The following is a 26,993-nucleotide window of genomic DNA, read 5'->3' on the forward strand; positions in this document are numbered from 1 at the left end:
AAAGCAGTTCTACCATTTTCACTCGCGTCCAGCTCGAAGCACCAACAAACTTTATATTCAAGTCTGATGCAGGACAAGCGCTTTAGAAGAAAGCGATTCTTACTAATTTCATGAAATTGTTAATGTCGGAGACATGAACCAAATTAGGGAGAGTGTAGGCTAACCTCTTTCAACCCCCCAAAAGCAAAACTGTCTCTGCTAAAAAACAGCCTTTGTTGACGGATGCATGCATCAGAACAATCAATAACTCACTCTGCTGGGACCTTCAGAAAACAGAGAACCTGCCTCTGAAAGGTTAGACCGTGTGTTGCTCAGTGCAGAGTATCCGATCCAGCCGCGGATTCGAGTCCATCTTTAATCAGGAAAAGAAAGAGCGATGAAGCGCTAATGAACGAGAGGGGCGGGTCTGTGCCGCGTATCCGGCTCACTGATTGGCTCACTACAGCGCTGCTCATTATGCTACACTGTGATTGGTCACAAGTATCTAGCAAATCTGAAACATGTAAATTCCATGTAGATGTATGTAATTCCTCTCTCCAATTATAACAGTAACGAGTCGTCTGTGGGAAATGTAGTGGAGGAAAAAGTATATTACTTTGTTCATAAATGTAATGGAGTAAAAGTAAAAGTAGCAATAAATAAAAAACTCTTAAGTACAAATACTCGAAAAACATACTTTAAGTACAGGAACGAAGTATTTGTACTTCCTTACTTTACATTCCTGGCAATATGTTAATGGTAATCCAAGTATAGACGCTTTACCGACTGCAGAAATACAAACTTTACAACCTTACAAAACGTAGCGATTAATATAACTGATCCATTAATTACTGTGTCAAAGATATTTTTTAAAGGAATCCCATTCCCAATAAAAGTTGATGCCACGCGATGTTGATGTGTGACTCTTTTATTTTGCGACTTTCTAAAGCTGTAGGTATACAAATGCTAACACTGAATTTGTGGAAAAACTGTTCCAGTAAGTTATTGATCCCAGAGCGTTGTAGCCGTATTATATACAAATATTCGTTTTTTCTTAAGAAACTAAATATATAGGCTGTGACTGTCATACTGTATATTTCATACTATAGATATGTAGCGGCTATACGGGACAGATATAAACCCAGGCGCACTGTATTTAATAATGCAACGCAGTTCATTCTCCCATAGATAAATAATAAGGGAGAATATCTAGGATACTTCAATTAAAAACTGGAAAAATGGGGGTGTTCTACAACTTTTGACCGGTAGTGTATGTTATGCTAACATAAAATAACAAGCCATTTAGTGTTAATTGTAACAATATTTTATTTATAATATGGGAAGTAGATCTCTTATCTGCGCCACTGGTACAATTCTGCTGCCTGCCTTTAAACAACCGCAGACGCACTAGCTTCAAATGAGTTTCCTTAGGCATCAAAGGAGTGGCTCAAGAAGAAGCACATTAAGGTCCTGGAGTGGACTAGCCAGTCTCCAGACCTTAATCCCATAGAAAATCTGTGGAGGGAGCTGAAGGTTCAAGTTGCCAAACGTCAGCCTCGCAACCTTAATGACTTGGAGAGGATCTGCAAAGATGTGTGCAAACCTGGTGGCCAACTACAAGAAACGTCTGACCTCTGTGATTGCCAACAAGGGTTTTGGCACCAAGTACTAAGTCGAAGGGGTCAAATACTTATTTCCCTCATTAACATGCAAATCAATTTATAACTTTTTTGAAATGCGTTTTTCTGGATTTTTTTGAAGTTATTCTGTCTCTCACTGATAAAATACACCTACCATTAAAATTATAGACTGATCATTTCTTTGTCAGTGGGCAAACGTACAAAATCAGCAGGGGATCAAATACTTTTTTCCCTCACTGTATATATTAAATTAGTCTTCTAGAACACAGAGCTTTATCGAAAATTGTCTTTATCTCGTTAAGAATTATTATAACAAGGAAAACCAAACCAAAGCATTGAAAATAAAAATACAATTATATATTTTTCCTAAAATAAAATAACAAACCATTTAATGTTAGTTTTAACAATATTGTATTTATAATAAGTAGGGAAGTGTGCTCTTATCTGCTCTACTGAGGCTGCCCCCATCTGTAAAACACACGCCGCGCAGTGCATGCCGGAACTTGAGACGTTCGAGCGTTTACACTGCCAGGATCAAATGCTACCGATGCGTTTGATCAGGATCTGTACCATCTCCCTGAGAGGTACATTTGATCCGATCACCGATCTGTTGTGGGTTTCTTCCTCATGGTAATGTTAGAGAGTTTAAGGTGTTAATGAGAAAGTTACAGTAGTATCATTTAAATAATATCAGAATATAAAAGTTTTTACTTAACAGGGGAGATGTCCAGGTAAGGGTTAACTTCCTGGCGGAGGCTACTTCCAGGGCGAGGGTTAACCCGGTTAAAGTACACAATAAACCAAAATAAATGTCTCGTCTGCTTCCTTCTCGCGCATAATATAACATGGAGTAAAGTTTGCAAGTACGATTTTAAAGCCTGATGGATTTCTGATGATTGATTTGGAATCACAGAGCAGATTTTCTAATGAGGGTGAAAAACGCGGATCGAGGTGAGAGACAGAGAAATCCCATTTCTAAGGAACTGCAACATTACTGTCTGAAGTTGTTTTATGTGAGGCTGGATTTGTATTTGTTAAAATAGGCATGTTTTGCTCCAATTGGTTAGAAAGACTGAAGTGGGGTGGCACGGTGCACGATTGACAGTTGGTATGTTCATCTGGAAGTTCATTGGTTCGTCTGGAAGTTCATTGGTTTGCATGGAAGGTGATCAATTTGTTTGGAAGTTTTGTCTGTTTATATCCATAGCCACATTCATTAATTACATAGTTGATAAAGTAACATGTAATTGTGGATTACAGCTATAACTATATCAGGTGCAAATCTGCTAATAAAATAATAATAATAATAATAATAATAATAATAATAATAATAATAATAAATAACTGCTGGTCTAAAAGTGTGTGTGTAATTTGTAACTAAATATGTAAATTGCTGATGAATATTCAAATTGGTGATGAACTGACGCTGGTGATTGAGGGCTCTCATTTATCAATATTGCGTAGAAAAAGTTATAAATTCTGTCGTACCAGCAGGGTTGTAGTGGAGGGTGAACGCACGTAAATGCCGTTTACGCACATTTTTATTTGTGAAATAGCGTTAATTAATTAATTATCAGTTACCTACTTATTACCGCGTCCCCAGCATTGCGCACATCCCTCTATACACTGACAGTGCAGAACTGCCCAGCCTCGGCTCCCACTCAGACAGAGATACGAAACTTTTTTAAATGTACATGAACTCCTGCGACTTCCTTGTCTTCACCTCCCGGAAAAAAAAAAAAAAAAAAAAAAAAAAACAGGCTCTTGGATAAGAGGTATCAAATGATAAATAAAATACTGTAGTTTCTGATATTTCAGTTAGTTGAAATCTGTGATTAAAAACACACACATGCAGACAAGAATTTTGAATGTGGCCAACATACTGAGTTCAATTAGTCAAAATGATTTGTTTTATTTGGTTTTTCGGCAAGTGTTCAGACAATGAGTTCTGCAAGCAAATGTGATAAACTGCAAATATTAGTTGTCACCAGTTTCATGTGTAACAGTTATGTATTGTACATTAATACATTGTTTATCATCACATATTGTATCCACAGTGCTCTTTAGCGGTTCAAAATACTTTGAAAAAGTAAACATGTCTAGAATATCAATATAAATACTTTGCAGCTCATATCAGATAATTATTAATGTGAATAGAAATATTTTAATATCAACAATCAGTATCAATATCAATATCAGCAAATCATATGTTTGGTGGAATGTGTGTTCAGTCCGGATTTTTATTTAGATTAATAACCTGATTAATTACCTACACTAGGCATTCCTTTTTAGTAGACAATGCAATTAATTGATACTGTTTAAAAATGTTTTCGATTATCTTGATGAATGATTTGTCGTATCAAAATTATCCAGAGAAATTCATAGTTTACCTTTTATTTTTACCACTAAATCACTGCGTATGAGTGAATTTTAGAATGTTCATATGCACAAGAAAACAGGTGGCACATGCAGTGAATTCTACATCTAAAAGCAAAGGTCTGTTGTAGAAATTTTAAAGAAATTATTAATTAAGTCTGTGAAAATAAATGACTTGCAGCCTACAAGCAAGACATTTTAAAACTTACTTGAAGGTAAAGAAACAGCAAAGCTTTTTGATCAGATTATTTTTATTGACATGTTAATATTACCACTATTTGCACTATTAACTAATGTGAATGTTTCATAGAAAACATCTCTGAATTGCTTGTTTTCCCTATTCTACCACTAGGTTGTCTGTGTACACATGGTGAAAGTTGTGCATAGATGTATTCATGATCTCAAGCAAACGTCTGAATTGGTAAATCTCACACATTGCTTTGAAATAATGGTATGCATGCTTTATTCACAGATTTGTGCTTATGCAGCCTTGATAAATGAAGGCCCAGGATATTTCTGATGCCTTTTCTATTAGACTCAAGGGATAGAAAGTCCATGCACACTAGTTCCATAGGCCTTCAGCATCATATGTTGATTAGTGGGGCTGACTTTTTTGAAAGCATCTTCCAAGCTATACATGTCTCCACACCCTTTCTATAATAGTGCCAGTAGAAATTTTCTCTCATCTGGTCCAAGAGTGTCCACTGCCATATTTTCCTGGGGTAACAGTGGTCGATGGGGATCAGTTAATACTAAGTAGAGGATTCCTCCCTTGAGCACAAGCTTATCCCACTCCCTCAAAAGCAATTTAGCATCAGGATGATCAATCTTGACCCATTTAGTAGGCAAATCAAGCGTCTTCGCTTGCTGCACTCCTTTAATACAGGAATCAGTTATTTGAGCTCTCCCCAGATCTTCATATGACAGTTTAGGAAGCAAGGTTGTTTGCAGTTTAGTCAAGTAGGCATAGGCATCTGGAATTCCAGCAGGGGGTGCTCCAGGGGTATCTACAGTCCTAAGGTGGTCTACAGTGACGTTTTCTGTTTGCGTCTCCATCATCCTACACATGGCTCAGATACTAGGGACAGAGATCTCAACCCGCTCATTGTAAACTGGTCTGTCAGGTTTTGACCTACTTGAAAGTTTTTTCTGAGGCAGATAGGCTCCTGGAAGCATATGCTGCTGGCCTCAAACCTTTCGGATACTCTCGATATAGGTCTGTTCCAAGCCCCTCCATGCAAGCATCTACATGCAGGATGTATGGCATGGTGGAATCAGCAAAGGCTAATTATGGGGCATTAGTTAGCTTCCCCGTGGGAATCCCATCGGAATCTAATTTATCACTCGGGGCCAATCAAAATTTGATTGTACCCACTCCTTAGATAGAGTACAGAAAACCAGCAGCTCCCTGACAGAAAGTGTAGTGCATCTTCCACTGGCATTGTATCCTGATAGGCTAGTGTTCACTTACTTAATGTGCAGTTGTCAATGCACTTCCTCACATTTACGTTTTGTTTTGAATGATACATGAGCGCTTCTCAACTGTGAATGGATACTAATAGTGCATATGAAATAATGTATTACCTGAGGCTTTTAATAGAAGATTGATTATAGCAGCAGTATGGAGTAGTGTTTAGGGCTCTGGACTCCTGAGTGGAGGGTTGTGGGTTCAATCCCAGGTGGGGAACACTGCTGTCATACCTTTGAGCAAAGTACTTTACCTAGATTGCTCTGGTAAAAACACAGCTCTATAAATATTAATTGTATGTGAAAAATTGTCCTGAATAAGGGTGTCTGCTTAGCAATGTAATAAAAGAGAGTGTTATCTCTCAATAGAATACTATGTTATCACACACAGAGAAGACATCAGCTAACTTAGTTTGCAGCTTGTCATATCCTGTTTAATTGGAATTGACTGACCCACAGTGGTGGCCTGATACACATGTGCCTACTGGGATGACAGGGGATAAATGGGGACCTGGATGATAGATATGGTCTTGTGTGATGTTTGTGCTACTGCCCTTCTAATCAAAAGACTGTTTGGCATCTTCCAGAGCTTCAACAAGAATCAACTGATTTTTTCTAGCATATGAAACTTGGCTTTACAAGCTTTACCACACCAGGGGGGTCTAGTCACTGGCACAGAGCCCAGTTTTTCAATGCTATTGCAACCCTATATGAGTTCAGTTTCAGAAGATTTATTTGAAAGGTTACACAATTAGTATTATGGTCTCTGTCACTGTGTAATCTAAACTAGAACATAACATCAGGAGATGGTTACAAGTAAAATGCAAAGTCACTGAATATGGTGAATACCATCATTAAAAAGTAGAATTTGCTTTATACCACACATTCACTACCCAGATCAGACTGCCCTTCCAAATTGAGCAGCTAGACAAGCAGGAAATGGGGCCACGATTACGGACACCACTGTGAAGTCAACAGTGACTTTGTAAGATTTGCACATTTCTATGTCTCAGATTATGTGAGTTCATACTTCAGCAATATCCCAATCCCTACCCAATGCTGGCCTATGTGAGTGAAAGGTAAGAAAGCAGACATTACTGCTTTCATATGGGGTTTACAACAAAGAATGTTAATGACGTGACAGAAGGTTTGTTGTTAGATGAGACATATTCAAACATCACATCTGACACAAGCCCAACACAGCACATCACAAAGTCAACACCATCAAACTGTCAAGTATGGTGGTGGCAGTATCATGTTATGGGGATGCTTTTCATCAGCAGGGTCTGAGAATTTTCTTAGGATTGGGTGGAAAATGGATGGTGTAGAATATAGTATTTCCTAGAGGAAAACCTGCTTCAGTCAGCCAAGAATACTGGGTTTAAAAATCACATTTCAGCAGAACAGTAACACAAGTACAAAGCTACACTAGAATGTTTTAAAAATAAGTGAATGTCCTTGAGTGGCCTAGTCCTAGTTTAAACTTGAATCTAATAGAAAATGTATGGCACAACTTGAAGATTGCAGTCCTTTAACCATCCCCAATGAATTTGTGAGAACTGGAGCAATTTTGCAGGGAAGATTAAGCAAAACGTACACCATCCACAAAGTGCTGACTTAGGGGGGGTAAATATTCTGCATTCAGTAAATTCCAATTTATATACATTTTATATATATATATACAATTTATATATATTTATATATCCAATTTATATATGACAATTATTTGTCATTAATCAAACTTTTTAGATGGGGGTGTAAACCTTTTCATGGCACCTTTATATACATACCACCAACAAGCAATTATGTATGACAAAATAAAAAAAAATAAAAAACTGTAGGTCATCTCAGGCGTGTTGGAATGGTTATGTGTTGGGGTGGCATTTACTGTCAAAATGACCTGTTATACAAAAGTCAGAACAAATTACTTAATGCAGATTGTACTGGAATAAGAATTAACTATTTACCTGGTGAACACACACACACACTCTGTAACATACATTACTGTGCATAAAGGCACATTCACACTGAAATGCCTGCAAAATGCAGCCCAGCTTTTTTCCTATTACACCCCCATTCACACTGGCTTTAAATGCCAGCATATTGCTGGCTTGTACCCTTTCACACAGAAAACAGAGAAAGCTAGCATTAGCACTGTAGCCTTGGGAACGAGATGCTACAGAAGCATGTGGATTCAGGAGAGGAGACACGGATTGATATTCTGGACGTGTTTGTAAAAGTTCGATTATTTCCCCATTTTATCTATATATCTATATATGTCTATATATCTATATCTATACCAAAAGTCTGTGTGTGCAGATCTGCAATTGATTGATTGCTCAAAATAACTTATTTTATTTTTCATTTTTTAAAGTTTAACATTACTGCCTTAAAATAAAATTCAAAACAAACTACAGTCAGTGTACAATGTAATTCAGTCTTACATGTTTGCCTATGTATAGATATTATATTTTGCATGATTTATTGGTATGACATATGTGTCACTTTTTCAATAAAGGTTATTCCATGGGGATTGAAGGGTATCTAAATATGTATCTCTTCCAAATCTCTTGCTGAATCCACCAATACAACTGCTGAATTGATCAGGATTAAACCTTTCTATGTCTTTGATCATTGATATTGATTTATAGCCTCACTACACAACCTGGAATTAGAAGCCTTAGTATATGTAATGAAATAATGTGCAGTACAGTAGGCTTACTGTTGGGTTTGACTATATTCAATTATATTTTCATCCATCGCATTGTTCTTTATTTGCTATTTCAGAGAACTCAGAAATATCCTGCACCTGTTTTATTCATAGGAACGGGACCATTCACTGAATATAAACAATTCATTCTGCATGCAATAGCCTTTGTTATCTGATAGGATAGCGCAGGGAAACAATACCAGAGAAGAATATCCAGCATTATAATATCTAATATTATGGTTGGCTTGATGCTCTGTGTCTTTATGTCAAAGTTCTGGTGTCAAAGCCAGTGGCTTTTGGCTGTTGAAGCAGCACAGAATAATGACAACATTGAGAGGTTGTAATAGTGCATTTGCCCTTCACAGTTTGTTTAGACTTTGACAGAAAGGGATGCAGTTCCAGAGTACCAAGGGAAAACTGGACACAGCAGCCTAAAGTTAGAAATATATTGTAGAGTATACAAAGCTTTCTCTCTTTGAACATTGTATTCAATGGCAACAGAGTTGATCAATGACTGTAAACTGGTTCTTCAGTGACATCCCTCAGGGGTGCTATAGATCTTCTTAAGTGTTCACCTGCATTAGATCACAGAAAGAACTTAAATCGGTTTAGTGAAGCATTCATTCAATTAACCAATAAACAATTTAGATGGAATGAAAACCAGAAGTACACTGATCCTTGAGGACAAGATCTGAAGAATTGTAAGTGTTGCACATCACAAGTCCTGGAGGGATGAAGTGTCCTCTGTGTTTACTCAATTATTTAACTGAACCATTAATTTGCATAAACCTCCAGGGCCAGGGTTACCCACTACTGCTGTATCGTAATATTATGAATAATCACTGGGGTTCAATGCTTAAGATTTGCCAAATGTTGTCCTACAGTTGGATTGTAGCTCCTTTGGCATGCCATAATCTGTAAATTGCATAGAAAGATAGTTCTGCATTTAATCATTATCCTGTTTCTAAGCTAAAAGCTTTTTCCTTGAATTTAATATTCTTCCTTTTTTCTGTTATAATTTAAAAAGTTTAACTGATTTGTGGGGTGTAGAAAGGGGGTGTGTTGACTGACAAACTAAGAAAAAACATTAGCTCCCACTCATATAATTGAAATGTTATAGGTTACCCAAAACCACAAATTTATCAAAACTGGTTATGCATGCTCATTTTTTAACAATTAAGCAAGTATCTTGTTGATTGAGGGAACTCCTTAAGAATGAAGGGTTATTCAGGTGTGTGTTCTAAATGATCTGCAAATGACTGAATCTGCTAAATGATCAGAAGTAAATTATGTCTTATTATCTTATTACCAATTATCATTTAAGGTAGACTTATATCTGTTGGATTGGGGTTCCACAGGACCACAGCTGTGAACTTCTGATTAAAGGTGTTTTATTTGGAAGTTAGAGTGGGATGGCACCTTTATGGTGGTTTTATGGCACATGTATAGGCTACAGCAGGGCTCAATCTTAGTTCCTGAAGGGCTACAGTTTCTTCTGATTTTTGCTCCAAATGCATCTCCCAATTACTTAATTAGCTTAGTTTTTGTATCAGTTAGACATATACCGTGTTGTTGAGGTTTAAAATTCGCTTTTTATGCAAGGTACTACCTATGTCATAATTTATAGCTTGTAGAGAATTGCTCAATGCATCCAGTTAAATCAGTTAATCTGACTAATGAAGTAACTGTGAGTTTGCTGCAACAAACTCATGGAGGCACTGCTGTCCAGGAACTAAACCCTGGTATATAGTATTTGACATATGGGAATGTAAAACATAAGGCTTCCTGTTTTATTTCTACCAGCAGATGGCAATAAACTGTAGATTTAGTACAGAACTGCAGTGATTATTTCAGCGAGGACTCTAGTGAAAAAACATGGTGAAGGAAGTTTAATGATGTCCCTTTGAATTTGACATATATTGAGCAAGATTTGTTTGTTTTGTGGAAAGTGTTGTTCACTTCTACAATGAAATTGGATACCTAATAGGAAAAGAGAAAATTATATAATGTCTTTATAAACCTGGTAATTATTTTTTATGTGTTCTAAGGTTAACGTCACAGCAGTGATTCCTGCTTCTCGTTTGCTGCCTCTCATTAATAAAATCGCAGTTCACCAGTTAAACTTATGCTCTTATTGACAACAAATTATTTGCTCCATTACAATACATATAGTTAGGTCCATAAATATTTGGACAGTGACACAATTGTCAAAATTTTGGCTCTGTATGCCACCATAATGGATTTGAAAGGAAACAATCAAGATGTGCTTTAAGTGTAGACTTTCTTCTTTAATTTGAGGGTAGTTATATCCAAATTTATAGGAGGATGGAGGAATGAAACACCATTTTTCCAAAAGATACTCCCTCATTTGATGTTTTGATGATGGTGGAGGAGAGCGCTATCTAACACGTCAATCCAAAATCTCCCATAGGTGTTCAATTGGGTTGAGATCTGGTGACTGCGAAGGCCATAGCATATGATTCACATCATTTTCCTACTCTAACCATTCAGTGACCCCTCATGCCCTGTGGATGGCTGCTTTGTTATCCTGGAAGAGACCACTCCCATCAGAATAGAAATGTTTCACCATAGGATAAAGGTGCATTCATTATGTTCCTCCACTCATTTATTCAGGGTTTTCCTTTAATTTGTCACCTGTCTGTATATAACACCCATTACCATGTCACACAGTGACAATGGATGTTGTTCTTTTCTACCCGATGTCAATCCACAGCTAAAAACAGAGGGTTTTAAAGTGTATTCAAGTGATTTGCTATGATATGAATTCACAAATGGATTTACAGAGGTTTCTTCTTCTCTGAATCAGTCCCCTTGCTGCTACCCTGCAGTGATTGCTCAGTAAATACAATGACTTCTTCTCCCCACAGCCAGCGGCCTATTAATAACCCAGGTAAGGTGGGGATGAAAGAATGGTTTTGCTGAGCCTCTTAAGCATGCCGCTCCTAATCACATTCATTATAAATAAACACATTACTCTCCCACTACATATTAGCATGCAGGGCGTGCTTTGATGATGACATTTTTCATCCCATTTAGTGCTTAGCATAATAAACAAGGGCTCAACTTTTATAGCCTTATGAAGCAAACACAGATTTTTTTTTTTTTTTACAATTGCAATGTAAATTTCATAAAGGTGATGGGCAACAGGATTTATACCCAGGAAAAAAAAAAATGAGTTTATGTACTATTCTTGGACTATAGACTGCTTAAGACTTTAGGCTGTACTTTAGTTTACAGACAGCTGTACCCAACTATATTTTGTATATATTATTTTTGTATTCCATGTATCTCACACTATTGTAAGTACGAGATATGTTGTGGAACAACTCCCAGAGGTTGTTTTGTCGTGATCAGTGGCTTGTTCAGGACGGTGATTGGTTGTGAGCTACAGGGAGGTTGGTCAATTGGACAGGTAGGTGGGTTGATCACTTGAGTCTCAGAAGTGGGTACAGTGTTTCCACGGCGACGGAGGGGCAAAGACATAACCTGCATGCAGAAGTGTTTTCTGAATTTATACCAGTAGCTCAACTTGAATAATTAACAGAGAGATTTTGTTCCAGCTCAGACATTTCACAAGGATCCAATTAAGCCACTTAAAATTAAATAAAATAAATTAATACATAAATAAACAAACAAACAAAGTTTGATACTGTGTTTGTACTTATCTAGGCTAATTATGCAAGAGCAGTTACCACTGATGCTATCTATTAAGATTAAGATCTATTAAGGCAACTTTTAAGGTTGCTACCTGATTTTGGAAAGTAGAAATACTTTATGGTAATTACAATGATTAACCTACAAATAAACATTTGAAGATTCTTCTTCTTTGAGGGCTATTGCTCAGAAAAATAGTTGGCTGTTTGACAGGATGTTGCATATGGAGAATGTCATTAAAGATTTGTAATCTCGGCTATTTGGAGATTTTTGAGGGAGAATTCCAGCTGGAAGGCTGTTTTTTTAAATAAAATAAAGGATAAAATTAGTCTAAATAGACTAAAAATTAACAATCTGACATATAATTTATGAGTCTTAGTGTTTGAAAATGTTATTGTTACCATCACTAATAAATGTATCTAAGCTTTATAGAAAGAAAAATGCAAAAACAAACAACATATACTTTCTTGAAATTATCCTACCTTCAATTCCAGTTTTTCCTTCTTCATTGTCTCAAAAAATAGAATTGTTAGGTGCGTAAAACCATTCCTTCAGTTTCTTACCTCTATTTACTAAAATTAATTCAAATGGTTAATTACTCCTGGTTCTTTTTGGAGCTGTAAAACAATCTCTCATAACTTAAATATGTGTGCCTTTGTTACAGCCTTTTTAGAGTTTCAAAAAAGACAATTATGCAGATTTTTTAAGTCACTTTTGTGTCTTTAGTCATCCAATATCCCTGGGATATTGTGTTTAAATGTTTCTTTTAAAACAAAAAGGACCAATACATTACTGTTGTATTAATGTATCTACCAGAAGAGGGAGCTATAGAAGTGATATTTTAGTTAACTCATTGTATGTTAAAGTTTAAATTTAAGAGGGATTGTTCAGTTTATGTGTTTTGAGACTTCAGAAATCTTACAGTGGGAGAAAAAAAGAGAACTGAATTAATTCTGTTTCACTGAAAATACCCAGGCAGAGTTGGCACCACTTTCTGACATACTGCCAGATTGATTTCTTAATGCCAGAAACATCAGCCTAGTGGTCAGTTGTAATCAGAAAGATGTACAATAACTATATTCCTTAACCTACTGCAAAACTCAAATAGTGCCTACGAAATGACAAATAAATGACTCACATGTGCGGGTGCCTGGAGATTTTAGAAGGCAGTTTCCATGGGAGGTTAAACACACAAACAAACACACAGTAGACACTCACAAATACAAACACAAGGAAACAATGCACGCAAAGTGCAGATGTACACTGGTACAAATTAACAACACACACTCAAATTCAAACACAACAGCATAAATTCACATAGATACAGGCACACAAAGACACTAGCTCAAACACCAGTTGTGAACATACATACACAAACAGAAATACAAAGTCAAAATATACAGCTTACATACACACACAAATACAGACACACAGTCATCAACAGATGGTGTCCCCTTAGCCTCTCATTCCTTCCTATTACCTTCTAGCCAACTTGAGCAGCAGACAGGGGTGTGTAATCTGAAATGCTTTTCCAGTACCAGTACAGCTGAAGGGAAAGGAAAGAAGTTTACCTCTAGTCAACACTCATGTAGAAGAGCAAGGCAATGCAATTCAGCAAGTGAATAAATCACATCAGTTCAGTGCTGTCAAATTATTGACAAATAACTGTCTTACATTATTAATGTTTGTTAGTTTGTTAGCTTGCTTTTATTATTATTATTATTATTATTATTATTATTATTATTATTATTATTATTATGCTTTGTTTTTCACTGCTAACATTGTAGTATGGCTTTGTGAACACTTTAAAGTTATCTCTTAAATATGTATTAATAACATTATTCACTTACTGAAAACAAAAGAGAGGTGTTCAACTCTTATTTAGTGTTAATTAAAAGGCTTACGCCTTTTTAAAAACACTTTAGAAGTAATTCTGTATTGTTTGTTTTACTAAAATGTTTATAGTATTTTGCACGGACAATACATATTTGAGTATGGTAAATTGGTAAATTTTAAAGATACAGAGTGGTTTCCATTGTTAAAACTAGTTGTAAATGTTAACACAAAGGCTTTCTTGTTCTGCAACTGGACTCAAAACCATATTTTATCATCAGTTTTTTAACGCTGGCATCTGTGAAGACACATTATGGTTTTGGCTGACAAGGCTGTTATCTAGAATTACATTTGGAATGCATCTGTTTAGGAATGTATTACAGCCCGATTGAAAACTCAGACTGGCAAGGGAGCTGGCATATCAATGTTACTTTATATTCTGAGAAGATTCCATGAATATAATAGAAGGAATTAGTGCATTTAGAAAATCTGCAATATTGGGTTTTATCAAAAGCTTAATTTAATGGATGATAATGTTAATCTTGATGCCACTTCACAAGATACCTTTACAATTGTTTACTTCAAACATATGTACTTGAAATGTCTAATAATCACCGTGACCTTCACCAGGAAAAGCGGTATAGAAAATAGATGGATAGATGGATGTCTAATAATCAAAACAATGCAATTCTTGCTCCTCTTTTTAAATTCATCTGCAGTTATTTTGTTTAGTGTGTTGTGATATAATGACAATAAACTTCCTCAAAATAGGCATTTAAGAATAAAAACATTTTAAACTATGTAAGGAACTACACAATTTGCAATTAACACTTCATTGTGTTTCGTGTTGAAAAACACACACACACGCACACACACAAAATAGCTCACCCATGTCTCTCAGTTACCAGAAGCAATGTATTTTGGGCAGCTACAATCATTAACAGCACTGTTACTCTTCCCTCACTCCTTACTCATCTTGATTATTGGACAGCATCAGTCACCACAGGGTAACACTACACACAGAGTTATACATTTGCAGTTCACAGTTCACTTCTGGATTGAAAAACCCAAGATGACAAAATCTGATACTAATAAAAAATAAATAAACAAATAAATACAAAGTCAAGGGGGAAAAAATCCCCAGTAGAGATGCAATCTGTGTTAATGCCTTACCAATGTCTTGCCCCCTTTTTTTTTAAGTATTATTAAAAATTTAAAAATATTTTTAATTCACATTTTTTTCCCTATCTGCAGTGTTCCTTATCTGACATTATTGCCTTGAGTCAGATTATATATGAAACACGTATATTACCTATATTTCACAGCAAGGGGTTATGTGGGGGTGAATAATTTCTTATACACTTAAAGAATTTGAAAAATAAGGACACTAAGTAACTAATTTATTTAGTTGATTGCTGGTTATTAACCAGGCCAAGAATCTCATCCATGGTGTACTGTAGTAGATCTGTTCCTCTTATCCACAACATTGTGTAAAGAAATGCCCCCTATTTTCAAGCATAGAAAGTTCATTTCTACATAACCTTGTGTTTTCATGTTATGGTTGAGCTTGAAGTATAATATAATTTTCACATCATGTCTTCTAGTCTCAATTCTACACTTTTGTATCCTAGCATTTGTGTTACCCCTTTTTCATTAACACTTCAGACAATAGCAAATCAACATAAACCCCAAGGGCCCGAAATTCAAACTTTCTGCTGAAAAATGTGTGTCACGCAAAAGATATGCAACTTGGTCAAAAAATTGCGCAAACCTGCCTGCACCACTCCAGTGTGCTGTTATTCCCCCTGTTTGAGCACAGCTTTGCACAGTTATTGGTTGAATGTGCCATGCAAATATCGCGCATGAAACTGGTATATTCAGAATTCTGTCTTTCACGCAATTGAAATTTGATTGCGCTATGCGCATGTTAAATGTCAGCCCAGAATAAATTTGCATATCATGTTTCCAATTACCGAGTCATTACCATATGTGCCCCAGAGCACCATGGTGCCCACTACCTCACAGAACATGGGGAGTTGGATTCTTAGAGGTGTAGATCAACCTGGTGCTCAGGTTGCAGATCTCCTGAAACTAGTAGACGGGCTACTGGCCAAAGCCGGGGGGTATCCACTGGTCATGCACTTGTCTTTTTTCCCCTAATTCAACTGCTTGACTTCTTTTGTTTCTGAGAAACAGCACAGCTCAACAATCGCTTAAGTACCTTTGTTTTAGCTACCCACCACCAGACACCTAACTGACTCTGCACCTGGGTTCATTCCCTTGGCTTCCACCTTGTTACATCATGAACCCTAACCATAACCTTAAACCCTAACCCTAACCCTGTTATACATCAGAATATTCATATACTATATTATACTATGCTATACTATTCTATACTATTTCTATCTTAGAAGATGTCCTTATCCAGGGCGTTTTACAGTATTTCACATTATTTTTACAATTACCCATTTATACAGCTGGGTTTTGACTGGAGCAATCTAGGTTGATCTAAATACATTATTTCTTATGCTCTATTAGTATCCAGTTACTTATTCAAACCAATCTAAGATTTTTTTCTTTGTGTCTCCCCTAGAATACTGTTACGATTATACGATTATAGATAACCTAAATGTAACTCAAATTAATGTTTCCACAACTTCAGCTGTAATTAAGTTTGACTGATTAGGCTGTAGCTACCTAGTTTGATTTTGACTCCCTTTTCGTGGATGGGTAGCAAATTTTCAGTCAGTAGGTTTGTAATACTGTCTCCTCTATAACAGTTCATGAATAACATTGCATTATTTTGAGTACAATTTAAAGAATTCCATCTGGCTCTGGTGATTTGTTTGAATTAAGCACTCCTAGTTCTGTGGAAGTTCAGTCCATGTTGAAATCATTCATTGAGCAGTGTTGTTCTCTAACCTGAGGCAAGTCCTTAGTTTCATCCCAAGTGTACACATGGGTAAAATATTAATTCTGTTCATTTGCCAACTATGATGAGTACATTCATATTTTTTAGACACTTTGGTTATTAATTTTCTATTCTTTAGCTCTTATGTTTTATTTCAAGAGTGATTTTTGGGTGTACAGTATATATTTTTGTAAGTCTTTGCAGAGTTATCAATCAATCAATCAATCAATCAATACATTTGTATTTGTATTGCACCTTTTGCAGGGTTGCCGCAGAGTGCTTTACTGAGTGATAAACTACTACACCAAAGTAAATAAATAAAATAAATAAACCTTTAACAGTTTATCTGTGTGTGTGTTTATGTAAATTGTAAGTACGCACTTCTTATTATCATCCTAATTAATTTTAGTTTAAATTTCTAATCAAAGACTAACATCTAACGTTAAATCCTTTGTGTCCAGATATGGGATTTGATACTTTGCATGTGTCAGTGTTTTATATTTACTTATAATTCTTATTATTAATTTTACCTTAAAGAACATTGATTGTAACCACTTGATTTGTGGGGCAATAATACATCTGCATGGCAGGTGCCATACACATATATACATTTTAAACTTTGATTTAAGAAAGAAATAAACAGTAGCACACATGTTGCCACTAGCCTTGCAGAACAAGTGCTGAAACTTGTAACAGAATGATAATTGCTTAATGTGACATGCTATTCGTCAGTCACTGTATGTCCTGAAACAGTTCTGACTACGATTATAGTGAATGTGCCACAGACAGTATATATTATGTGGGGTTGGAGAGGCAACTAAAAAAGCACCTGCTTCACCATGAATATTTGGAATATCCAGATGGAACCTCTTACCTTTCCTGTTATTAACTCATTGTTATCTAATTACAAACTAATTTTGTGTCTTATAAACAAAAGTTTCATCTTCAATATTCACCAAGAGATACTGGTCTGCTAGAACATAACAAGAAGAACATAAGAAAGTTTACAAATGAGAGGAGGCCATTCGACCCATCATGCTCGTTTGGTTTCCATTAATAACTAAGTGATCCATGGATCCTATCCAGTCTTATTTTTAAATGTTCCCAAATTATCAGCTTCAACCACATCACTGGGGAGTTTGTTCCAGATTGTGACAACCCTCTGTGTGAAGAAATGTCTCCTGTTTTCTGTCTTGAATGCCTTGAAGTCCAATTTTCATTTGTGTCCCCAGGTCCGTGTGTCCCTGCAGATCTGGAAAAGCTCCTCTGGTTTGATGTTGTTGATGCCTTTCATGATTTTGAAGACTAGAATCAAGTCCCCACAAAGTCTCCTCAGCTCCAGGGTGAAAAGGTTCAGTTCCCTCAGTCTCTCCGAGTAGGACATTCCCTTCAGACCTGGAATAAGTCTGGTTGCTCTCCTCTAAACTGCCTCTAGAGCTGCGATATCTTTCTTGAAGTGTGGTGCCCAGAACTGTACACAGTATTCCAGATGAGTTCTAACTAGTGCATTGTACAGTCTTAACATTACTTCCCTTTATCTAAATTCTACACTTTTGATAATATACCCTAACATTTTGTTTGCTTCCCCACATTGTTTGGATGGAGAAAGTGAGGCGTCCACATAGACCCCTAGGTCTTTCTCATGCGTTAATTCATCTAGTTCTATTCCCCCCATAGTGTAATTATAGTGGACATTTTTGTTACCTGCATGTAATACCTTGCACTTGTCCACATTGAATTTCATCTGCCAGGTGTCGGCCCACAACTGAATATTATCCAAGTCCCCTTGAATAACCTGTGTTGCCAAGATTATATCTGCTGAGCCACCTATTTTAGTATCATCTGCAAATTTGACAAGTTTGCTAACTGTTCCAGAGTCCAGATCATTAATATAGATTAGAAAAAGCAAAGGCCCTAATACTGATCCCTGTGGAACTCCACTAACAACCTCACATCCCCTGTTCTAAGTGTCATTTGAAATATTTTAGTTAGCAGCCTATAAATAATGTCCCTCATTTCCAAGTACTGTTGGAAACATGTATGCACAAGTTACATGTACTGTGAGTGGATTATTGTAGATAATCTGTAAAGACTTGATGGTTTTAAGAATTGATTCAGAACCAAGTGTGTGTGTGTGTGTGTGTGTGTGTGTGTGTGTGTGTGTGTTGGGTGAGCTAAAGTCTCCTTATCCTTTACTCCCAAAGTGCCCAGATTTCTTAGCAATACAAGTATTGCCAACAAATGAGTAGTGTACAGGCCTTTTTTCAACTGGAGTCCAGCAGCAGGAGACTTCCATAGGCAATTGTTTATATTAACTATTACCATTGGCTTCACTGGAAATTGACTGAATTTCTAACCTGCCCTTCCACCTAACACCCCACCCACCCAAGAAAAAGGTGCGTTTCTTGAATTGAAGAGAACTAGTATTCTTATTCTTGCACAAGACTTTGGGCAAGTGAGGGCTTGTCTGTTTGGAGCTCATAAGACGTTCCTCAAATGAATGCTGCACAAAGGAGAAGATATTTAAAACTAACCGGTAAATGGCAAACTTCATTACTAGTGACTCTAATATAAAGACACCAACGTTTTCCTCTGGGAAACACTTGGTCTTTCAAAGCTGGTAAATAAAAACAGGCTGAAAGGGATTGAGTGTGTAATATTCAATAGCAGATGGCAACCTTAATGGAAATAGAGTTGTGGATCAGAAAATTCTGGTACTGATAGTATATGAATGCCTGATTGTATTCATCTCAGCTTTCAGCAATACAATTATTTGAATGCTTAACTGTTTTTTGTTATGTGACAGGTTTACAGTTAAATATAACATGATGTAACTATAACATATTGATATTGTACAAATATAGAGATGTAGAGAAGTTTGAACTATTTTGTTTTTACAATTCAAACACAATGTGCTGGGTTAGGACACTTGTTTATGTCCAGGACTTAAGAACTCAACATAACATGTGTTTTCTTCTGTTCTTGGGATACTTACCATAACATTCACTACAAAATGGCAAAATAGATTTGATCAATTAATGAACTTGAGAGGTCATATCTTGAAATTGTGTTTGTGAGAGCGGGAATCAAGTACTTTAAACATCTCTATTCAACTCTGTTTAGATGGGCTTGGAAAATGAGCTTGACTATGTATTTGATTCACCAGTTTGTGCTGATTCACTTTTATCCCAGATGCAAATAAAGTATTCTCTTGGCTTTTCATCACAGCTGAGTGGCATCATCATATTTCCCTAATGCATGTAGTGTGGTTTCCTGTTTTCCTTCTCAGTGAAAAGCTTCCTGAATGTTCTAGAAGCCTATTGCACAACTTGTTTGAGTAAGAAATAATACAGAAAGCTAACCATCCAGTTTTAAAAAAAAACTATTTAATGTCTTGGCCTTGCCATCTATAGTATTATATATAATTGTATGTTATTAGAGTCTTCAAATTTGCTGGGTTGATTAATTTGTCAATTTTAGGTGTATATTTTACTGGGCAAAATAATTTGTATATTTCATTATTCATACAAAACTAATCAGTTATACAAAAGCGGTATAGTTCACTCATAAGAATCAGTTTCACACAAAATATTGTTCTGCCCAATAATATTTTGCAGTAGGCCAGAATAACTAAAGCTCACTTGGGTACTAAATTAAAATCGACAACAAATTGTCAATTAACAACAAAATGCCAATTGCATACATACATTTTACAAGTATCTAACCGACAACTGTAATTTGTTGAATAAACGTGCGCTGCCTATGCATGACTTTGTCGAATCCTAATACGGCAACGATCGATTCAGAGTCAAGAAACAGAAAGAGAAGAAAAATCTCCCCCTAGCGGATCTCCAGAGAACCTTCTCTCTGCCCCTGTGCTCAGGCTCTGAGGCCCCGCCCATGAGTGGCTCTCCGGTCCTGGCTGTGTTGTTACAGGGAGAGAGGAGGAGGCACTGTGTGCGAGAGAGAGAGAGAGAGACCGAGCCCCAGCGCCAGACAGTCAGCTTGAGCTGCTACCCGGGAGAGGCGATGATGGCGGCGGCTGTTGAGAGAGGAGGGGTTCGGGCCGCCTTCCTGAACCCAGGCAGCGGCGGCGGTGGTGGCGGTCCAACACTGGCGGCCACACCGGCAGGACCCGGAGCGGGAGCTGGACCTGGGGGCTTAGCTTCGGGGGTCTCCGGCCCAATGCCTGTCCCTATGAACCTTTTTGCAACCTGGGAAATAGATCGCTCTTCTCCAAGCTGTGTTCCAAGGTACGAACAAACAAACACAGAGATTTGTTTATTTGCATTTCTGTTCTTATTGTTTTCCCTATGCCCGTACAAGCTGTGCGTGAAGCTGGGTGAAATTGCTGTGCAGAGCAAGGCGTGCATTTGAGGTTTCTTGTATCCTTGCATGTGCGGTTTACAAAATAAGGGATGGGTGAGCTGAGAACAGTGTTCTGTGTCACATCCATAATCCGCCTGTCATTTGATTATGTGTGTGTTTATCCTGTCTACAGTAGCAGCGTAACAGATTTAGTGTAAAGCAATCAAGCATGCAAAACACAACTGCATTTTTTTTTTTTTTTAAGAACCGTTTTGGTGACCAACTTAATGAGTTGATCATAGATGTGAATTCAGAAGCCCCATTGTTTTAAAATCAGTTTGAAGCTGGATATAGACTGCAAAAGAAGGCATGGCAGAACCGGTCTACAGCTCCATTCGCACCCTTTCTCAGGGGGAGCGTTTGCAGTAATAAAATATGTTGCATTGACTTTCCCCTTGGTGGCTATATTTCTGACACTGCTCATTTACCTCATTTATATTATCTCTGCACACTTTGGCATTTAGTTGCCACTTATTTGTATTTTATTTATTTATTTATTTATGCATTTATTCTAAAAGAGACAAATTAATGAAATTATTATCTTATCCAAGCGTCTTTAGTCACACCACTTGGACTTAGCTAATACTTCAGTGTCTTATAATTTATTTTTGATACAATTAAATGCGGGTGGACATTATGCACTCATAATAGTTTTAGTGATGATGATGATGATGGTGAATTGTATTATTCCTGTCATCGTCATCTGGCTGGCCTTTTTGGTAAATATTGTCTATAGATGGATTAATTTGATTCCATACTGATTAATGCCAGTCTGAAGTATTATTTAAAGTATTACATTCCATCTACTTGTTTCAAGCATTATAATGTACTATATTAAATAAAATGGAACCATTTCATTATTGTCTTATCACAAACATATACAAATGCATAAATACTTGGCCCATTTAGAAGATAACTATCAAAGCAGGGGCACAGGAGTTCCTATTTATAGGAAGGACTTGATAGTGTGTGTGGAAAGAAATATTGTTTAATTTAATTTTGTTACTTATATTAATAGAGACAATTTGTTTTGGAATTTCAGTTTGCTGGTGTTGTCTGTTATACTAGAAACACATAAGTAAGGTATTTACATTATAATACCCCATGATAGGAATTTTGGCCTTACATATTAGATTAAATCAATCTTTTTAATACTTTGAATAAAGTAAAAATCAATGCGAATTCCTTCTTTTAATATATGATAATCAACTTTTTGAACATTTATATTTTTTATAATCGTATCTCTGCAGAAGTGTGGTTTAAAGAAAAAAAAAAAAAGTGGTTTCCTGTACATGGAGGAATCTGGATTCCAAAACACTCTATCAGAAAGAAAGAAAGAGAATAATAAATACCACACATTCTGGTACCACACTGATTTATTTATTTTGAGGACAGATATAAGAAAAAAAAATAGCCTATTGCTGTTAATCCGTCATGCATAATAAGAGCAGATATATGATTTAAATAAAGGCCTGGGAATGGGTACTGAAGTCACAAAGCTCTGAGCTTTTCCTTTTATTTTTTGCAAATTAAAGTTCTTCACGTGAAAAACTCTCCAGGAAAAACTGAGACTTTCCCCAGAATAACAAGGCAGAGTATGGTTTCCTTATCAAAACAATCCTTTTTTTGTCGAATCGAATCAGTGGGGCAAGAAATTTGCCAAGTTTGCCTGAAGATCTCAGAAATCCAGTGAGATAAACCTCAATGCTGACTGAAGCCCCTGATTTCCTTTCCTTTAGCTGGTGAGCAGTTTTTGCTGTATTCGCTACATTCTGGGGTTTCAAATGCATCTTATTTTAAAGCTGTCTTTACTGAATTACTGAACATTTTTTGCAGTATTGTAATGCTAAGATTCACTTAACCAACATAAATATCTAAGGTTTGTTAACATGTGTGATTTTATTTGGCACAGAAACTGAGTGAATATATATGTCGGTATTTGTTGGAACACTGGCTTCAACTACCAATCAGCCTACCTACATGTGTGTCAGAATTGAATCAAATGTGCTATATCCAGAGGCCAATTTTATATTCTGTTTGAAAAGATAGTGTTTGAGGATGGCTCTTATTAGTGCATTTCATTGCCAGTTCATAGCACCTGCCTTATTTGATGTCTGAGTTTTCTACATCTACAGTATAAGCATTTTTTGGAATAAGCAATTCCAGAACTTTTGTGTGGATTGCAAATAAACCACTGACTACTTTTAACTCCAAAATGTTATAATGGAAGATGATACGTTTGTGTCAGACACATACTGGAAGCTTCACATTGGATCACCATTTTTATTTTTGTCGTGTGTGGGTTATTCCTTCCAAAAATTTAGAAATAATGAAAGCTTCTGTTTTGTTTGTTGTATTTGTTTGTTGTTGAAGTAGCCTTCCTTTCCTGCAAAGACACTTTCCACAGCAAAACATTGATTGATCCTTTTAATTTGAATCTCTGTACATTTTACTGTTCCTACATGTATGTGGATTTATTATTAACCGACTTACTGCCCACATTGTAACTAATATATATATATACAGAATGACTATTTCAATTATGTACAGACCTAAACAATTGACTTGCTATGTTGGAACAAGAAATATCACATACATGAATGTGGATTGTGAATTTGATTACACGTATATTACCAAGGGTATTGTAAATAGTATATGACATTTCCCGCAAATGCCTCTGTAAATAAAACTAAGCATCTAGTGAACAGAATACAAACAGGGAACACTTAGAAGTGAAGAATAATTTGGACAGCAGTTCATTTTGTTACTTTTTTGCTTTGCAATCACAGATATTAAATATTAAATGTTGTAGGCCTGGGAGATGTGCATTAAGAACGTCTCTACTTACATGACGTGAAAAGGGCAGTAGTCCAGCAAATGTAAAACAACTTTTAAGAATGTAGAAAAGATAGGCCCTTAAATGTACAAATCTTTATTTTTGTTACTCCAAAGAACAGCATGTAAGCTTAGCTAGTCATTAATCGCTTGGTTTAAAACTAAAACTGCTGAATTCTTGTCCTTCTTGGGTACCATCTCATTTATTTGGTTGGGAAGTTCAGTCTTCACCACTGTTACATTTCCAGGAGAGGAGGAGTGCCTTCATGCCAGAGCATGGTCTCTGTGTTGTGCCTTCCTCATCTGTCAATACCTTTTTACTTTCTCAAATGTATACTTTCTTGTTTTTTTGTTTAGCGGATGACATCTTTTTATTCTGGCTAAAAAACATGATATAATCCAACCCAAATACATATTTTATCGTGAATAAAATAATTCAGGTATGCCGATATCTATCATATATCGTATAACCGTAATAGAGTGTTGTAAATAGTTAGCCAACACATTGCCAAATATGTGACAATGTAGCAGTAGCTGCTGTTGAGACTTTTAAAAATGTAAAAAGATTTAAAAGCAAAATATGTATTAAATGAAGTAATAAAACAGTTTATTCAAGATCCCTGTATCATTACTAGTCTTTTCACAGATATTGTATTGTATTGTCTCTGTGCCTTTAAGCAACCACACATACAGAAGCCATAACCATAACATATAGAAGTCAAGTTTTTATGTACATAAAAATTGTTTGCAAATTTAATTACACGTTTGATTTCATCAATTATTATTGTGGAGTACAATCAATAGATTATATTGGTATCATCATGAGCATAATTAAGATGTTTAAAATTAGCTGGAGTAGACTCTCTCCATTTAAGTTTCCATATAGTGCATCCTGCTGAGTAGTTGATTTAATTATGAACTTAAAAACAGCTGTAGAACATACATTAAGAACATTATATTCCAAATGAATAGCAGATTACAACTTGCAAGTGTATCTGAATGCTCAAATGAAAATCGATGGCCTTCTTTTTTGCACTATAGTCATTTTTATGTGTTTTTGTGTATGTGTCTGTATAATGTATATATGTGTGTGTGTGTGTATATATGTATGTGTATATATATATATATATATATATATATATATATATATACACACAAAGTGACGTAGGTTTGAAAATTGGTTTCAGAATTGGGGGGGATGCATCCACTATGTCTATGGAGCCGGACACACATTATTGGGGGGGACTATTAAATGTTCTCAACATTGGGGGGGACCCCCTAAACCTACGCCTATGTATATATGTATATATTAGGGCCGTCAATTGATTACAATTTTTGATCAGTTAAACAATGGGCATTAGTTGATTAATCGATAGATTATTCAGGCATTTATTAAAATAGGTATAACAGTCTTTAAGTGATTTTGCCACACAGTAATACCTTAATAAATACTAGGCATTGATATTACAGTATAACAATGCTGAACAGGAATGGTAAGATAGAAATGTATATTAAAAATACACTAAATAAGTATAATCAGCAAAGTAAAATATAATCGCTATTAGCAACTGTCTACGGATGTTTTGCTCACATGATTTTGTGAACTACTCATGCTGCCCTTGTAAGAAAAACGAAAAATGAAAATGAAACAGAAAACCTTTCCTTTGTCATCAATGTTTCCTTCCAAATCCAGTTTGAATCCAAAACTAGACAGTTTTCCCTATAGTGGCTTGTAACCCTCCAGATTTTGAGCGGATACTGTACAGTACTCTATATCTTTCATGATTCGCTTTTATAATATAACTCTAGAAGCGCTTTTAATTTGAATTGCTCAGTATTACTGAATACACTGTGCATACCCGTTTGTGACATTAAATATGCCTATGGAGTTTTAGCTGCATAAATGCAAATCAAGTTCAAGTCGCAATCTCTACCTCTGTCTACAGAATTTCATGTGCTTGAAAAACATACGCATTGTATAGCATTACAAGTGTCTTCTTAAACTGTATTCAGATTGAGTGGACACTGAAAGTGATTAACACTTGTTTCATTTATTTGTTTTGACTGTGTAGACTACGGGCTTTGATGATATTTATACCAGTAATTACTCCATTTGTGTAGTAGTTCGGTCGGTGCTTCTAGTGTGAACCGTGTAATCGCTAGTCATAATGAAAAAAATAATAATAATAATCTGCTCAATTTAAATGGAGAAAATTTTGATCGTCAGTCAATTAATTAGTTGATTAATAGTCCAGATTCATCGAGGCAGCCCTAAAAATATATATAGCATAGATTCCTGTTAAAGTACAGAAATTACTTGTGTAACCAAACCAGAATCACACCCTCTCTTGTAAAGTTCAAACTCTTTCATGTTAAGATTTGGAAAATTGAACAAATTCATCTTGGTTCACATTCTGCAAGTGAGAACTGAGGCAATAAGAAGAAATCTCCCTAGTGCATTTGCACAGAGATACAGAGAGCTTATCCTTTACTGTTTTATGCTGACATGAGAGTTTAAAATACCCTGGAATTATATCAGTTAAATAATGTATTTTACACCCAAATCAATTAGGAGTGTGATACAATTTAAATTATGCATTACATTTGATTGGAGTTTAATTGGAATGGGACTGAACACACCATGTTATTTCCAGTACTTATAAAGATGATAAAAACAAAATGCTTCTTTTTCATAAAATAAAAATGCTTCAGCAAAATGCAGATCCTTGTGTTCCTTGTGAGAGGGGCCCCATATGATTAAATTGATCAATTAGGGAGTTGTATTTGTGGTTAGTGTAAAGGTAAATGCCATTTCACCTATTAAAGTCCCCTGTCCTGCAGAGTTGTCTCCTGTCTTTCACATGATCAAAGAGAAACATGCTCAGCAGCACTGAGATGGATTTGCAGTAATGATGGGAAGTACAGGAGAAAGTTTGTCTGTATGTTATGCATTGTGGCAGAGTTGTTGCTGGGCTCTTGAAATAAGGCAGGGTCTAGGGAAACAGTCGCACACAGGTCAGGATATGGTAAATAATGTATTATATACAGTGCTTTGTGGATAATCAAAACAAAAACAACCCAAAACAAAATCTAGGCCTCCTGGAGCCTACCTTAACTCCTTCCCTGTCTCGCTCTACACACAAAACACAAACTAACAAAAGATCAAACCCAAATCCATAATCGCAGTCCGCATTAAAGC

General features: G+C 36.1%; 1 protein-coding gene across 1 annotated transcript in view; it reads left to right on the forward strand.

The window, feature by feature from the left end:
• Positions 1-20,344: 20,344 nt before the first annotated feature.
• LOC136719163 (phosphofurin acidic cluster sorting protein 2) overlaps positions 20,345-26,993 on the forward strand; it is a 156,988-nt gene continuing 150,339 nt past the window's right edge. Inside the window, exon 1 of the mRNA XM_066697011.1 lies at positions 20,345-20,844. Within this exon, the coding sequence (XP_066553108.1) occupies positions 20,492-20,844 (353 nt within the window). The 5' untranslated portion in view covers positions 20,345-20,491. The remainder of the gene's footprint in view (positions 20,845-26,993) is intronic.

This window comes from Amia ocellicauda, chromosome 23 (genome assembly GCF_036373705.1).
Source record: "Amia ocellicauda isolate fAmiCal2 chromosome 23, fAmiCal2.hap1, whole genome shotgun sequence".
In the NCBI taxonomy this organism is placed as follows: Eukaryota; Metazoa; Chordata; class Actinopteri; order Amiiformes; family Amiidae; genus Amia; species Amia ocellicauda.